Below are 17,287 nucleotides of genomic sequence, written 5' to 3' on the forward strand. Positions count from 1 at the left end.
TGTATTGGCAGCCTCTTTGTAAAGAGATTCTCATTCATAACATATAATATCTATGTAAGTATGAAAATCATATCATTTCCAAACCAAAAACTCCACCAAACTATAGTAGTCAATATTAATGTACTAAATTTCTAATAAAAATAACAGGATAAAAGATACAGAGAAAGTTGATACCGAATAATATTTCTCAAATTTTTCTGTAATATTCAACAACTACTACATACAGGGGTTTTTTTTTAAACCAACAATAGGTTTAAAAGGCCTCAAACACCATTTTTGGCAAAGACCTAAAAGACTCTCATTAAAGAGTACATTAATATAGAACTACCCTGGAAAATGATATGTGCTTGTCCTTTGTTTTATATCTGAGTTAACTGCTTTTATTTCAACACTGACAAAGTCATCAACCACCCTCCTTTTAGACAATTAAAAAAAAATTAAACTACTTTGCTCAGTTTTAAAATATTAACATGCTGGTTGTAATTATCTTCAGGAGCTGACATGTCTGCTCAAATGCACAATTAACTTACTAAGAATTAAATATGTAATTAATGTCCTATTTTACCTAGCAATGTGTTCAACAAAAGTAAATGCTAATAAAAGCCAGAAATTTATACTAACAGTAAAGTTTTAATCATTTAGGTTAGATCTTTTATGACTTTATCACACAAGTTTCTCCCTTCTTGTTCAAGCAGAGTACAATGACAGGGGTTCACGTCTCACATCCATTACACTGAACCACTCACTGAACTGTAACACAATGCAGCTGATGTCTGGGGCTGAAATGTAGCAATCTAGCTACCTTTTTAAACTGGTCTCAGGCTATTACATATTTTAGATTCTATGTCTTTATATCCTTTGATGTCGAGCTATCAAACTGTTTCATCCTGTTACGCTTAGCGAAAATTACTTTTCAAAGCCTTATTTACAAGTGAGAAGTATGTTGAAAAACTTCTTAGTATGTTGAAAAACTAAAAGGAGACACAATAATTTTAAATCAAAACTTTAAATTATTAAAAAACTACAGAATGTTTTTAAAGTTATATATGAAAAACAAGAATAAATGGGTTGACCTACAGAGAATCTCCTAGAAGTTCACAACATTTAAAAATACACAGTGGACCTTCCATCATGGGGTGAGGGGGAATGAAATATATAATTCCCTACCTTTCTGGCTATTTAAGAAAGTAGTCAGACACACAGATACATGCTAAACAAATGAGAGATTAATAACATTTCACTAGCTAAAGAGAACCATTTAAAATAAAAAGCAATTATTATTGAATGATACTTAAGACTACTAAAACTTACATCTGTTACATATGCCTCAGTAATTGGAGGACCTCGAATTGGGCTGAAACGTTCCCCAATGCTCCTCACCACAGTACTGAACACCCGGAGAAGTGCTGCCAGCTTTGGTAAGGACACTGATGGAGGAGGAACGTCTTCATCCACTGACTCCCCAGAGGCTACATGGCTGAGGTCCTGGATGTGAATTCACAGTATTCTTATTTAAGGACATTGTTTTTAAAAACAAACAAAAAGCAACTCCTAATTTTTAAATTAGTTAACTTTATAACAGATCTTTACAAATGAAGAGGAATTTTGGCCTATAAGAGAAAAGGAAACATGAATCTAAATATGTAAGTAGACTTTACTTCTCCAATTATTTAAAAAGCAAATATTAACCTCAATAGATTCTTTGAGGAACTCCAACAGTAAGATGAGCCAATATCATGCACATGAAGAGGGAAGGGGGATGGGGGAGTTTAGAGGAGGCTGGTTCAAAAAATTATAAGAACTTGTAATACCTAATCTACAGATTTAAAAGTCAGTTGAGGAAATCAGATATATTCAAAGGAAAAGATTAGCAAAAAATGGAGTATTAGAACCATTATACCCACATATAATTAAGCACCAAAATAACTGAAGAAAACTAATCTCTAGGGATAGCAAAGGGAAGTCTACAAAAGAGAATGGCTGGCTTATGAGAAGCAGATCAGCTTTAAAGCTGTGCTAGGAAGCAAGACATCCTAGCTGTGGGGGTAAAGAAACATATGGAAGCAAAATATTCTCTCATTATTCTCTGAAAGGGAGAAAATATATTGGTACAGTTGCAAGTAGTGAATTAACCGTTTGCCAGAAAGAGCAAAGCTATAAAGAAAAGATGAAGTTAAATCTTTATGGAAGCCTTGACCACCAAATAAGAATCATGGTAATTACCAACTGAGCAGGAAAGAAACACTAAGAGACAAATTCAAAGACGGCAGGTTTAAATCAAGACACTGGCCAGGAAATCCAAGAACCAGTAATGGACACTTGACTTAAAAGTGTCACACTCAAAAGGTGACTGAAACCAAGCCTTGTTCTCTGAAGCACAAGCCAAGATTGCCAATACAAGTAAGAGGAAAGCCTTTTTCGTCATCAATTCACAATATCAATTCACCTTTTTCATAACAAAAAATAAAAGTAAACTACAACTGAAGAAAATGTTTTTGGAAAATTACCAGCCACAAAAATTATTTCAAGCTTTGGGAAATTAGGCCTGCAATCTTTCCAGTAATTCTGTTGGCAACCTAAAAGCATCTGAAGCAATGGTCTCATAATTTTTGCTTAAATGTCAGGTGATCAGAATTATTTTAAAATAAATGTAGCATTGCTTTAGATTTTTGTTTTTGCTTTTTTTCTTTAATGAAATTTTAGGAAATAACTTAGTTTTTTATATACTCACCTCAGCATATGCCTCCATGTCCTCTAGAAACTGACCAAGAAGAGTGGTAGAAAATGCAAGGTCAGCTACCCAGAATGGCTCCAAACTCTGCAACCACCCTAGGAAGCACATAAGAAATTTTGAAAGAGTAGGAAAAAAAATCTAGGTCCAAATTAAAAAATATTTAATAAGACACTTTTAAAAGGCTTTCAAGTTGCTCACTCTTGAAACAAGCCCTGTATCATAAAATTAGTACTATAAACTGTTTTTTGTTTTTTGTTTTTTGTTTTTTTTGCTGTGCTGCATGTCTTGTGGGATCTTAGTTCCCACATCAAGGATCAAACCACTCTCCCATCCCTCTTTGCCCCGTGGACGTGCAGAGTTCTAACCACTGGACCACGAGGGAAATCCCCATGAACTATTAAATATACCAATGATTAACAGCTACCTCTTTTAATGCTGCAGAAATAAAAATGCTACAGAAATTAAAATCTAATCGGTCCTTACACACATGGCTGAGACTATACTGCCCCAATCTAAGACCACACTGGTTTTCTCCTCCAGGGCCACACCTGCCACTGAAAATGTACCTCCATCTCCGGGGGAGAAATGGGACCACTCGCCAGTGGAACTGAGAGAACTATTCTTACCTGTGTATCTTAACTTCAGAACTTTATTGTACCAAACAAGCTATGAAAAACTACAGCACCTGGAACAAGTTCAAGTGAGTCCTACTAGTCATTCATTTAACTTGAAAAAAAAGGTGGCTTTTTCCCACAATTTATGACAATCATCCAAATTAATCCATTTGTTTGACTGTTTAATCACTAGAAAAACAAAAAAAATCATAAATATCCAGGCTGTTCCTTCCACTCTACCCTTCAGAGTACTGCCACTATGGTATCTCTTGCAACCAACACATGCAACAAATGACTTGAGATAAGTCATAGGTGCAACACTACAATCCGCATTTACTCTCCCTACTTACTACAAAAGTACACATTTTTCCTTTGAAAAGATGTAGCTAACAAGTAATCTTCACCAAAATATTCTCTGAAGTAATTATTTTTCTTCTATTATTAAAAAAACTAGTATTAACAACTGGTCTTTGAGGAACCAACACTCCTTCCCGCAATATTTAAATAACTGGTATATCCTGAGTGACTCACCAGACACCTGTTGTGTAAGTGAAGGTTTCTGAGTATGATCTATATGCCATCCAACTAATATATCAACTGTATCCTGGATGGAGACAAAGAAAAGGGGACTAATCATTTTAAGGTCTTATTGCTATTCCACCTGTGTGGACCATATAAGAGTAAGAGATTCTAGAATATCTTATATCCTACCTACTTGACATCATATTAACTTAAGAGGGGGGTGGGAGGGACAGGGCAGGAGAATAATGGACCTTTGTTTGTGACATTGATGAAATATTTAAGTATCTTAAGCCACTAGTGTTGGCAAGTACAGATGGTATTTTTTATAAAACTGCATTACTATATCATTCAATCCTGGCCCTTAAAACTGATTATACTCAAAGGAGCAGAAACTTTGTTTTCTATCTAATTTCTCAAGTCCTCATATCTGCAGCCAATCCCTCACCCTATCATATGAAAAGAGGGGGTCAGGGAACTCACCCTAAAATTGGTGCTGAAAATATGAGGGTAACATCGAGCTACCAAAAGAATGCACTTAACACATTTGCAAAGTAATTCTGGTGTATCCACATTTTCAAGAATGGACTGCAGGCTGGTCATTACAAGCTGAAAAATAAAAGTTACAACCACGAACATTTAATAAAATAGGGAAAAAACAAGCAAATTAGGTTCATTATTTAATAGTGACATAGCCAAAACTGACTATGACATCAGAGGAAATAAACTCTGTAGTTTTAGTTTCCAAAATATTGGAAAACATTTCAATCCACTAAGATATTAAAGGCTGAAAAAAAATACTGTTTTTCCCTTCTTTAACATCTGTTAACATATTTCTAAGTAACATGTTTACTCTGTTACTAAGTGCTTTCTTCAATGTTATGGGTGTGATTAAAATTTCAAGAACAAAAACTAAGATGTATGATTTAAAAATTCAAAAGATAGAGCAAAAATGTTGTATAGTTTATACTTTAAGATATAAACAGTTGCTTCAGACTGGAATGATTTAGAGAAGATCAGCATGGCTCCAACACAAGAATGACATATCATGTTACCACTATACATGTGTACATATATATTAAATAAACACATGGCATACAACTTATAGAATATTTTGCAGCTGAATTTTTTGTTAAAACCCATTCTTTCCCCAAAACGAAGGCTCTTCTCTACAAAAGAATTATATTATAAATATAGAAAAAATGCTAGAATGAGAAAACCACGATTTTGCAACAGCTAGTACTATAATCTATACAATGCACAGCATATGAATGAACGCTAAAATCGAGTTAAATATTATGAAAAACAGGATATTCAGAAGGTCTCATGGCATTATGTACAGATTACTGACTAATTACAAACGGAGAAAAACAAGCCTTCACAAAGAAAAACTCTGGTTGGTCTTCACCTTAACTAAGCAATGAACTCTTCATCTAAGAGGTATGTGAACCTCAAGTTATGTACCTGCTAGCGTGACACAAAGCTAAGTATGAACCCATGAAGTATTCATGACCAAGCTGTGTGAACTGAATCTAACCAGAAAGGAATAATCAGACAAGCCCAAGAGGTAGAACATTCTCTACAAAAGAAGGGGGACCAAAAAAGTGCAGCAAATTGTTACGCTTAAAGAAAGACTTAAGAGGCACACCACCATCTTCAAGAGATTAAAGATTCATCAAAAGCATGAATCTTGATGGAATCTTGGGTAAGACAAAAGACATCTCAGTGGCAATAGCACGATTTGAACATGGATTTTATCATGCAACAGAACTAATTTTCTTAGGTATGATTATAATATTGTTGTTATATAGAAGATTAGCCTTAATCTCTGGAGATGTATATGTATGCTCAAGTATCAGGGTAAATCATCATGATGTAATTTATTTTCAAATGCTTCAACAAAAAAATCATGTCTGTGTGTACATGTGTGTAAAAACAACTGGAGCAAAATATTAATAAGTGACAAACCTAGGTAAAAGATATATAGGTGTTTACTGTACTAACCAATCTGTTTTCCTGTGGATTTAAATTTTTTCAAAATAAATAACTGGGGAAACACCCACTATATAAACTGTATGCAGAATAAGTCAAATTTGGTGTTATGCTCGTTAGTTACAAATAATTTTCTAAATCTTTCCCCAAATTCTTTTCATAACCTCTACAATTAAGGGAAAATAAAAATTTTAAGACTGAATAGATTTCTCACATTTGTTTTTTTTACTAATTGGCCAAAATAAAACATAAGATCAACTTTTTAGGAAAAGGAAAAATAAAGACATCAAATATTATAAAACCATCAAATTCTAAATTTTTAAACAACAAAAATTTAATTACTTATAACTTGGCTCAAAATTAAATTGGGAATCATCTTTTAATAATTCAGACACACAATTATTTTATATAACTTGGAATAATAATTTTTAACATATTATCAAACCTTAAAAAAACACCCAAAGTAAGTTGTGATGTTTAATTTTTATCTCCCTCAAAAAACGTGAAGCCCCCTTTGACCTGGCTTCCCTCATGCAGCTCCAGTGTCTAAATCTGTAAATGATTCTAGTACTAGGCAAATTCAAAAGAAAGCTTCTAAAAAGTGAAGACATAAAATTTTAAGTAACTTATTTTAAATCTACCTATAAAGTGTATTCTTTATATTCTTTACTCAAATTCAGAAAGAGGAATTTTATTTACATTACATGTACCATCAGTAGATAACCCCTACCCTAAGATTCCTTTCTTCAAGCACTCCACCGAAGATGTGTTAAAGACACCATTCTTCCCAAGCACATCACCACTCCCCCATCCTCCATAGTCTTACCTGCATTACAGATGAAAAGGCTTTCTTTTCTCCTACAGTCTCTAGCGCTTTGTAGGTGGCACATAAGTAGAGGAGTTTAACTTCATCTTTTGCAGATGAGCTAAATTTGCTAAAAATCCATTTGAAGATCTTCTCAGCCTCATAGCTCAGAGATGCACAAAGAAGGCCAAGACAACAAGCTCCCTCCTGTCTCAACTCCTGAAGCAATTTGCTACTGTGTTTATTTTAATGCAAACAGAACAAAACAAACAAAATACACAAGAGGCTTCAGCTTTCAAAGATGACAAGAATAACATATCTTACAATAGAATGTTATATGATTTAATTTTTATTCAGACTACACAAAAGGTTTAAGTTTTATCCATTCTAAGTATTCTATCTTCTCTCTCTTATAGTACATTTGTTAAAACTTTAACTTTTATTTTAGAATTGATTATTTACAAATAATTTTCAAAAAAGGTTTAAATATACTAAAATTGAGACTTCAAATTCCATCTCAAACTATACTAACTGATTCATAGAAAAACGCAGCAACAAATGATCAGACAAAGTGAAGTCACTCAGTCGTGTCCGACTCTTTGCGACCCTGTGGACTGTAGCTTGCCAGGCTCCTCCGTCCATGGGATTTTCCAGGCAAGAATACTGGAGTAGGTTGCAATTTCCTTCTCCAGGGGGTCTTCCCAATCCAGGGATCAGATAAAACTACTATACAAATAATTATATACCTTGTAATATTCAGTATCTGAGGACTATAAAATCGGGAACAGTAATAGTTGAATATAATAAACTTAGAAGATTAACACTGATTTAAGTATTATATTAATGAGTATACAAAGTAAAACCATCCAAAAGCAGTAAGATTGATGACGTACTGAGATGAGTTTTGGATGCTTTCCAACACTGCAAGTCTTTGGGAATCACCATATGAAAAAATGACTGTACACCTCTGGGGAACCCCAGCAGCCCTGGAGACTGGATGGCTTGAATCCACTGTTGCCCAAAGGACACACCCTTTCACCTCTACTCTCTAAGCAGTTTCAAAATGCTCTAGTTTACAAAAGTTAACTGGATGCATTCACGCTAACATTCAGAGTTTATGTCATTCTACAAGTCAGTGCTCAATTATTTGTTGACAAATTAAAATAAAGAATGGCTCTCCCTTTCAAGTGGGTTCCATTTGTGTGCGTGCGTGTGCTCATTTGCTAAGTCCTATTCTCACTCTTTGCACCCCCACAGACTGTAACCTACCTGGATTCTATTTCAGTGATAATTAAGGTTTAAATACTTAACACAAAAAAAGATGGCAAGAGAACCCAGTGAAACATTAAATATGTTATAAATGAAGTTAATAAGCTTATCTTCCTGTATACTTTTTAAATTTCTCTTAATTACTTACCTTTCATTAAGCACATCATGTACAGCAGCCAAGATATTATCCAATTGCTTAACTAGCACCTTAAAAAAAAATTAATAAACACTTCACATTTCTATACTTTTAAGAATAACATTATGTACTTTTTCTTACTTCTGGTTCCCTCCAAACTGTAACTGGACTACACACCTTACTTTTCTTATTATTCCCAAGTCCCAATTATATCAGGAGGGTCATAAGTTTCCGTTCAGATTCTGAAAGAAATTTACCCATAGGAAGTATACAGCCATGATCATCAATGGGGGAAAAAACCAACAACTCTTTTATTTACTCTGAAATGCATTTTCAAAAAGGTAAACTGATGGACAGAAGAGGAGGTAGAGACATATATGATAAAGTCATAAAGTGTTAAAGTGCTAATGACAGAATTTAGATGCTATGATATTCACTGTAAAATTCTTTCAATTTACTGTGTATTTGAAATTTTTCATAATAAAATCAGGCAGAGGGGCCTGGAAGAAACCTGATTTGAGCCAAATGTCATTTGACTCACTACAGCATTTTCATTAACTGTCTCCTGTTGTGTATCATGCTCTTAGCAGCAGGAGGCTTAGTTGTATGGCAAAGAAATTTGTAACTGCTCCTATACTTTACTCTTTTTTTCTGGCCAGGCCAGCTAGCTTGCAGAATCTCAGTTCCCTAACCAGGGACTAAACTCAGGTCAAGGCAATGAAAGCCCAGAATACTAACCATTAGGCCACCAGGGAACTCCCTCCTGTACTTTAAAGAGTTTTTCCATTTATTTATCCCTGGCCAAACTTACCCATGAGCAAATTATGTACCTCCTACTCCAATTTAACTTACGAAAACAGAGAGATATTCTGTCCCAGAACACAGAATAAAAAAGTTCCAAGGACAACAGAATAAATATGTAAAAGGTCAAAAATACTTTATCACAGAAGGAACCAACACGGATCCAACATTTGTGGCTAAATTACACATTAGGGGCATTAAGTTCAAGATGATCATAATATAGGCCAAATAATCTGGAATTCCCTATTATTTTTCCTTAGAAGCAAACCTTTTCCCTTCTTAAACTACTTCAGATAACATTATCTAGTGTACTAAGGATATGCAAAACTGATCAATATTTCCAAACATACTATACTGACCAGCTTATTTTCTGGTTGCTGAATAAATTCTTTCAACTGCTTTACAGTAGCCAGTCTTCGGTCTCTGTCATCTTCCCGGGTGATCCTCCGAAGAAGATTCGACAGTCGAGACTCATCAGAATAAGACATCGATCGCTCTGTGAACATAAACACTGAGGATGAATCAGCACAGAAACTTAAGAGCCCAAATGTTTTAAAGTATATTAACAATCACAGTCCACCAGACAATTAAAGCTCAATGAACATAAGCCTTATAACACTTTTTTTTATAACTACTTATTTTTAGCTGTGCTAGGTCTTTGCTGCCACAGGGGCTTTTTCTCTAGCTTCAGAGAACAGAGGCGACTCTTGAGCTGTGCGTGTGGGCCTCTCATTACAGTGGCCTCTCCGTGTGGAGCCTGGGCTTTAGGGGCACAAGTTTCAGTCGCTGTGGCATGTGGGCTCCACATGGGCTCAGCACTTGTGGCTCCCAGGCTCTGGAGCACAGGCTCAGCAGCTATGGTGCAAGGGCTTAGTTGCTCCGCAGCACGTGGAATCTTACCAGACCAAGGATCAAATCCATGTCTCCTGCGCTAGCAGGTGGATTCTTTACCACTGAGCCACCAGGGAAGCCCAGCCGTAACACTTCTGTTCATCACTGTACACCCAGCCCCAGCAGACTATCAGGCAACAGGAGACCCCCCAAAGAGATAAACCTACACAGACACCTCAATCCAGAGAATCAACTGACAGAGAAAAAAGAAAGGCTTAGAAATTATTCTCTTCAGATCTGTTCCAAACTGTTTTCAACATCCAGGTAGAGAGCACAGGTAAGAAACTTCAACAGGTTTAGAGATAAAGTCACTATTAGCCAGAAAGAGAGGACATGCTTCTCTTTTTCACCTAGGTCTCACACTGGAAGGGAGCCTCTTGTTACATCATCAGTTTCCTAGGACAAAGTTTTGGTGAACTGCAATCACACATTCAGTTCAACAATGTCTAATTACCACCTACCTTGTGAAAGGCATGCTGCCACAAGCAAAGTGGCAAATCAAAACTTTTCTTCCCTTTTTTAATGACAAGAACAAGCAGGAATGCTCAAACAATGTTGAATACTACTAACCAAGATGGATGGCTTTAAATAAAGTGTTAAATTTTTCTTTATATTTTCAACTGTGCAATTTACCATAACTAATGAATGTACATTAACACAAACCACATTAAACAGTCTGACAGTTCCACTTCTAAGGAATGAAAGGAAAAGTGATAATAAAAGAAATTGTAACATCTGAGAGAAGGAAGAAGGTTTTTTAAAAAGCCTAAGCCTATAGAGTCAGCAAGGATGACTGCTAAAATGTCTTCAGGTTACTAGTCAAGAAATCTAGGCTGTATTTACAATGCTGCCATTAGCAAACTGTATAACTCTGAGCCTGCGAGGGGGAGCTAGACTAAATTAGCTTTAGAGTCACTTCCTAACTCTACCATACCTAACTCTTAAGACTTCAAATACTATTGTAAAGTAATTAGCCTCCAATTAAAACAAATAAATTTAAATTAAAAAAAAAATTTGAACAATGAAAAATAAAAAAAAGACGTCAAATACTTTTAAGAGACATTTCAGCCTATGACTTAGTCATTCCATGTTAGAAAAATTTACCTAAAAGAAATCACTTCTTTTTTTTAAAGCTGCATGCAAAATAAAAAACCTCTATACAAAAATGTTCACCAAGACACACAACACACACACACACTCCTCATTGGGAAAAAATGGTTATATAAGGTCCAAACAGTAATTATATCCAACAAAGAGTATAAATCAGAAATCTTGACTTCTTAATCAGCTTTACTAATAAAATAAATTTCTCTCTTGGAAAAAAGACCATTACCTCTAATCCTATGAATGTTCAAGACACTTTACCCATTCAGTGAGGCTTGTGTTATAAAGCAAGAAGCATTAACTGAGTGCTTAACTTTAGAAAAGGGCCCAGTCCCTTTACTAGAGTTAAACAGAACTCTAGAACTCTAGGGGCCTCCCTCACCCTCGAGTTGAAGGACTTGCTGCAGAAGAGTCTATTATACACTGTATGTTCAATATCTACTGTAACCAGGAAAATCCTTTCTTAAAAATCTTATCCAGGTTAATTTTAAGAGAATTCTTTTTAAAAGTATTAAAAACCTTTCTGGTAGAAATTTACGTTAGGGAGCGGTTGAGAGGAAAAAGAAAGCAAATAATTATCCCCATCACATGTTTCTCAACTCAGTAAGCTGACCAAGCCACAGATGCGCAAGGCACTGGCATGAGACGAGGCATTTAGGAGATGTCTCAGCGGAGGCATGTGCAATGGTCCCAGGTCACCCAGTCTTACCCTGTGATTTCCTCATGTCTTTGATGGCTAACGCACGACTGCCATGCTGAATACTGGTAAACTCAGGGCTGGTCACATTGTTAACCCTCAGCTCTTGCCCCAACGACTTCCGACCATAAGTATTTTCCCCAGATCCTCCATTGACACTGTAGCCACCTAAAAAACAGCAACATTTACGTTATTTCAACGGGCTCTTTGTTTCATTCCATCAATTCCTGATAGTTCAGGTCCTTCTGACTCAATCTGCAGCTCAACCAGCCTTTGCTTCTACTCTTTCTCTGTGATGCATGCCTTGATTTCATTTTGTTAGCTTCAGTGGAAGATCAGATTCTGCACTTGAAAACTTTTTAGAAGTCCAGAGGAGAGACAGTAGTCAGGAAAGACTTTAGCCTCAGTGATAATACTGTATTTTGGGGGCAAGAAAATTGTACTTATGTATTTTACTGCATGTGTAAAAAGTATATTTAAATTTATAATTAAGGGATAAACTTTCAAAAAAATGTTTCAAGAACAGCATTGTGTTTAATAATTATATTTTAAACATATTAGAAGAAAAGAAGGGGAGAGAGTGAAAGAAAGGGAAGGAGGAGGAAAAAGAGAAGTAGGTAGGTTAAAACACACACACACACACACACACACACACACACACACAAACATGCCTCTGGCAACAAGGAAATATGTAATATATACCCTTTTCGTCATTCTGTATGTCAGCATGGATTCTGGTATCATCATGCCTTTGCCGAGACACCACAGCTGAATTTGAAGGCTGCAGTCCATAAGAGGAAGACCCACCCCTATCTCTGGATGAAGAGTATTTTAAATTATCTGGGTCGGCTGATGCACTATCAGTTCTGCAAAGAGAGAAGGGTATAAAGTTACATCTTTAAAAACACATTTTGATAACCCAAATCGTAAATCTTTCTTCTATACAAGCCTCTATCTTCTCATTGCTATTATACAAAAGCACTCCAACATCTAATAAGAAGTCTTTCAACTAGGAAGAGATTGTCAATGGGTGAAACACCAGCTTTTCAGTCCCTTCTACTATCTAAAGATTCATTCAGAAATATGAATAACTTCCAGGAATAGGGTGGCCAACTCAACACCTAAACTGGTTTTAGCACCGAAAGTTCCATGTCCTATGAACTCCCTTAGTCCCAGGAAAACTGAGGTAGCTGGTCACCATGGTGGTCCGGGGTGCTTTACACGCAACTTGATAAAAGGAATAGTTGTTTCTAAATCGCCTTCTCTCATAAGAAGGTTAACCAGTGGAAAATTACTCTTCTCAGTCATAAAAATAAAAAACACTGGCAACATGTCAGGCAGGAACAAAGTGTTACCAAATTATTTTTAAACTACTGCCTAACGGCAATGTGGTACTCTGTCTCTCTCACCTAAATTCGTAACTTGATTATTTGGTGGCAAAATAGATTACAGCACGAAATCTGAAAGCATGCTCAGCAGGATATTAGGAAAGAACACAGCTGAAAAATAAGATTATTTTAATGTATGGTAGGTAATACTAAGGACCTCATTATTAATAGATATTCTTTATATAAGCGATATCTATTAATAATAAAGACTGAGTCAATTTTAAAAAATCTATTAAAATTATAAAAAGTAAGGAAAATAAAAGCAAGGTATCCAAGGAATCCAATAAAGTTGAAGGCTGCAGTCAATAATCTATTTAAAATTCAAATGCTACCTAGAATAATCCCAGATATCTGGATATTAATAAACAAGTGGCACAGCCCCAAGGTGAAATCAGTATGCTTATCTAAGGATCATCTCTATGCCACAATGGCCCTATCAGTAAAATGGGAAGCTAAACTCTATAATTTCTCATGAACCTTATTCTTTCTTCAATCAACTACCAAGAAATAAGGTATCATGGCAACATACAAAAAATATGAAGAAAAATGCTCCTCTAATACTGATATTTCTTCGGAGAGGAACGACCTTCTTGGGGAAAAAATAAATCATTCTTATGGCACTTACTAAAACACCTTCTGCACCATAATTTTTTGGTGACATTATCTGGGGATATTAAGGACACCAGCAAGAGCAGAAACTTAGCTGTTTCTCAACCCCATTCCCCTCCCCATGTATAAAAAAGGACACAGTGTCTGTGTATTTTATCTGGAGTTTATCATCCTTTCCTTGTCCCCACGCACAAGAATACTAAATATGAAAAAGTTGCATAGGCTCAGACATCCTGATCTGAACCTACTGCAACCATTGTTACTATAGAATGTAGACAAACAGGTTCAATTAAAATTGGACACCTCCATGGCACACAAGTCTAAATTATTCCTAAAGGCTCTGAATCTGAAACTTCATAAAAATTCATAACACTAGCACACTAACTAAACATATAACTAAGGTTCCTTAATGCAGGATATTCTTCAAACATTCAGAGTTCACTCAACAAAGCTTAGAACTTCCAACATATGAAAAAATAAAATCTATGGAATTTTTAAAAAATGTATGAGGATTTTTCTAAGTGTAGTAAGTCTACAAGCATTTAAATGCCTTTACCACTAAATGAAGCATAAGAACTCCTTAAAACTTACATAATGACCTGCCCCATGTATCTAAAAGTAGCATACTCAATGAGCACCTATAATAAACTATAACATACCATTTCTAAAAGGGAATTGAAAAATAAGAGAGTCTATAAGCTTTAATGATTTGGGCATACTTTAAACTTGTCTGTATGTATGGCACCTAACACAACCTCAAAAAGCAAACTGTTAGCAAATGAATTAATAAAACAATTCTGAAACATCAAGAAATTAAAGTCTTATCAATATTTAAATAAATATTAAAATACTCTGGGTTTCTAGTGTCCATTATGCTTAATATAGATTACATACACTACTCTTACTATGAAGAGTTAGATATTTGTATCTTTTTCTGGTGATACAGCAGTAAACACAAAGTAATAGAGAATATGGGTTAAAAAAAGATCTAGGCTCAAATCTTAGCTCCAGCACTGGAAAGGTACATGTGACTCTGCACAAGGAAGTTAACTTAAAGCCTCTGATGTCTGTTGCATAAAATGGGGATAATACCTATAGATTATGTGATGTTTTTATAAGACTTATGAAAGATAACAAGTTCTTAAATACTTAGCTTATAAGGTACACTCAAAGTCAGTAGGTCCATAATACTAAATATAGTCAAGGTTTGTAGTGTAACAGATAAATATTAATCATTAACGAACATATGAATACAATCGAAACAAGTTTTTATACTCAGTATACAAAAACTGATTTTAACTTCTTCATTGAAAAAATTAAGCTGTCTACTGCTACCAAGAAAAGAAATCCATTTCTACTTAGGAATCATATAAAACTAAACAAACAAAAAAACAGAACAAATCTCCCAATCTGTTAGAAATAAAATCTCATTAGTATATACACAGAGTATATACACAAATAAACAGAGACTTTCCTCCCCAGAATTTGAGTTTTCGGAAACACAATGAATAGTTCACTAGAGTAGAACTACTGTCTCAGACATGTCTAAGCTCCCTGGTTTCCAGGGTCTTTTAAACCGATCAAACTACTAACCAGAATGCAAGTTATAGATATTCTGAACCCAAAGACACAAAACGGTTCAGCATTTATATGAAATCTTTCTTTTTGTAAGATCTAGACAGCTTAGTTCTCAAAAAGTCAGTATCAGGCAGTTAGCATCAACAAGATCATCCCAGTCCAATAAATAGAAAACTGTTAAGAATGGAAATAAGCACTTAAAATGAGGCAATCAAAGGGCACTAAAAAGAAAATGCAGATTGATCTCAAAGAGGCAGGCATAAATGTTAAGCTAGTTGTAAGGGCTGAAAAAACTATCATCTGCCAGAATTAGTATCTCAATTTAGTGATAAAAGAAAATGTATTTGTTAAGACTAAGTATCCTAGCTAGGACCCCAAAATACCTCCACAGCCCTTTTAATACTCTAAAAATATTATGGAGAGAGAGAGGGAAAAAAAAAGAAATGCATAAATTCCCCAGAATGATTAAACTGAAGTTAAAGCCTGATGCACATGCCACATGAGAGGTAAGTTTCTAAAGCTCATACCTCAAAAATCGCATACTGTATAATATGGAGCCTTTGTGATGTTTTTGCATCAAGTCAATCTGTAAGACAGTAGTTACAATATTAGTGAGGACACTGGGTTAAAACATTTGTTTTCCAAACATGAAGCAAATATCACTCATGGGTTAGGTGCTTTTAGTTGCACTATGGCCTTCTAGGGTTCATATGCTGAAGCAAAAACAAACGGAATGCCACACTCTGCCTTAGACGACAGAGGCTTGAGGTGGCAGCGAAAAAATTTTTAGAACCAAAGAGAATTTAAATGTTAACTATAACATACAAATCACATGCAAATACAGTTACCACTCATTTTAGTTACCTATTATCAATATACAGAAAATGTAATAAATCAGAGAGATTATTCATTTTCACTGACCCCAGCCCTGAGATCTCACATCAACAACCTACCGAGTGTTAGGGCCAGTATGTCACCCCTAAATGTGGTTCTATAGTCCAGTTCTTGTGAGCATCATGAAAAGCAACTAAGGAGGGGGCGGAAATCAGCCTGGAAAGGTGAAGTCAGGGAATTCTCTATCAGAAAACATCTCCATAAAGCACCCCCAAATGACTTGATGCAAACACCACACCTAGTGGTGCCACCAGAACAAGCATGACATTGCTTCCAGTTGCTTTTAACTCGGCTTATTAAGGGACTTCACGCGAATGGTGAGATCTAATTTGTAGTGAGGATCAAATAGGAAATGAGATCTGCACTAAAGCCACTGAGGTGGGAATGCATTAGCTCTCTGAAGCAGTGGCACTCAGAGACAGAGCATCACCATCACCAAGAAGGTGCAGAATACGCTGTTTTTCATACTAACAGTTCATAGCACCAAAAATTTACCTTTTAAAAATAAATTCAAGGTTATCCCTGTGATGTCTCTTACTCACCTGGATTCAGACATACTTTCAAAAAAGTGTGAGAGAAAAGATGAAACTATGCATAACTCTGAGACTTGAGTACATCACACTTTCACATGAGAAACAATGCTCTGAAATATCAATCTGTGGCTAAAAAATTAAGTTGGGAGGCTCAGGGACTTCATTATATGAAATGCCACAGGAGAAAATAGTAAGTCCAAATTTAATAAAACAGAATTGAACCATCATGCCAAAATGAAAAATTATAAATGAGTTTACCTCAGTTTTACTATAATGAAATATTAACAGTTAATATTTCCTGATGAAACGTCCTTAGGTACTTAATAAGAATTAAGTATTAAATACCAAATTTTAATTACCTATTTATGGGTTCTTTAGTAATCAACTTTTAATATCAATCAAACCTTAATTAGTTTTTGCAGTCTCAAAATACGAAAATATATTTAAATACTGTCATAAAAGTGTAAAGAATTTCACCTTGCCCAAAGAGAGGCCTGAGCTTACCCCTCAACTGCTGGAAGAAGTCTAAACACTTGGAATATAATGCCTAATAAGAGTGTCCCTGTCCACCTGGAAACTTTGGGTCACACCAGAAGGTAAAACTATGGGATTTATGGTGAGGCCTTTGAATCACATGGATCAACTCAACCTTTAGTAGGGCTGAAAACCTAAGTTCATGCATGTGGGCAACTGATCATGGACCCCATGAGAACTCTGGACACC

At 35.4% G+C, this 17,287-nt stretch overlaps 1 protein-coding gene across 1 annotated transcript in view; it reads right to left on the reverse strand.

Annotated features, from left to right (window-relative positions):
• SMG1 (SMG1, nonsense mediated mRNA decay associated PI3K related kinase) overlaps positions 1–17,287 on the reverse strand; it is a 114,431-nt gene that overhangs the window by 76,151 nt on the left and 20,993 nt on the right. The window contains exons 2-10 of the mRNA XM_018040496.1: positions 12,265–12,428; positions 11,575–11,730; positions 9,230–9,366; positions 8,082–8,140; positions 6,686–6,899; positions 4,351–4,476; positions 3,880–3,952; positions 2,732–2,829; positions 1,312–1,485 (exon numbers count right to left, since the gene is read on the reverse strand). Of these exons, the coding sequence (XP_017895985.1) occupies positions 1,312–1,485; positions 2,732–2,829; positions 3,880–3,952; positions 4,351–4,476; positions 6,686–6,899; positions 8,082–8,140; positions 9,230–9,366; positions 11,575–11,730; positions 12,265–12,428 (1,201 nt within the window). The remainder of the gene's footprint in view (positions 1–1,311; positions 1,486–2,731; positions 2,830–3,879; positions 3,953–4,350; positions 4,477–6,685; positions 6,900–8,081; positions 8,141–9,229; positions 9,367–11,574; positions 11,731–12,264; positions 12,429–17,287) is intronic.

The sequence above is a fragment of the Capra hircus genome, chromosome 25, assembly GCF_001704415.2.
Source record: "Capra hircus breed San Clemente chromosome 25, ASM170441v1, whole genome shotgun sequence".
In the NCBI taxonomy this organism is placed as follows: domain Eukaryota; kingdom Metazoa; phylum Chordata; class Mammalia; order Artiodactyla; family Bovidae; genus Capra; species Capra hircus.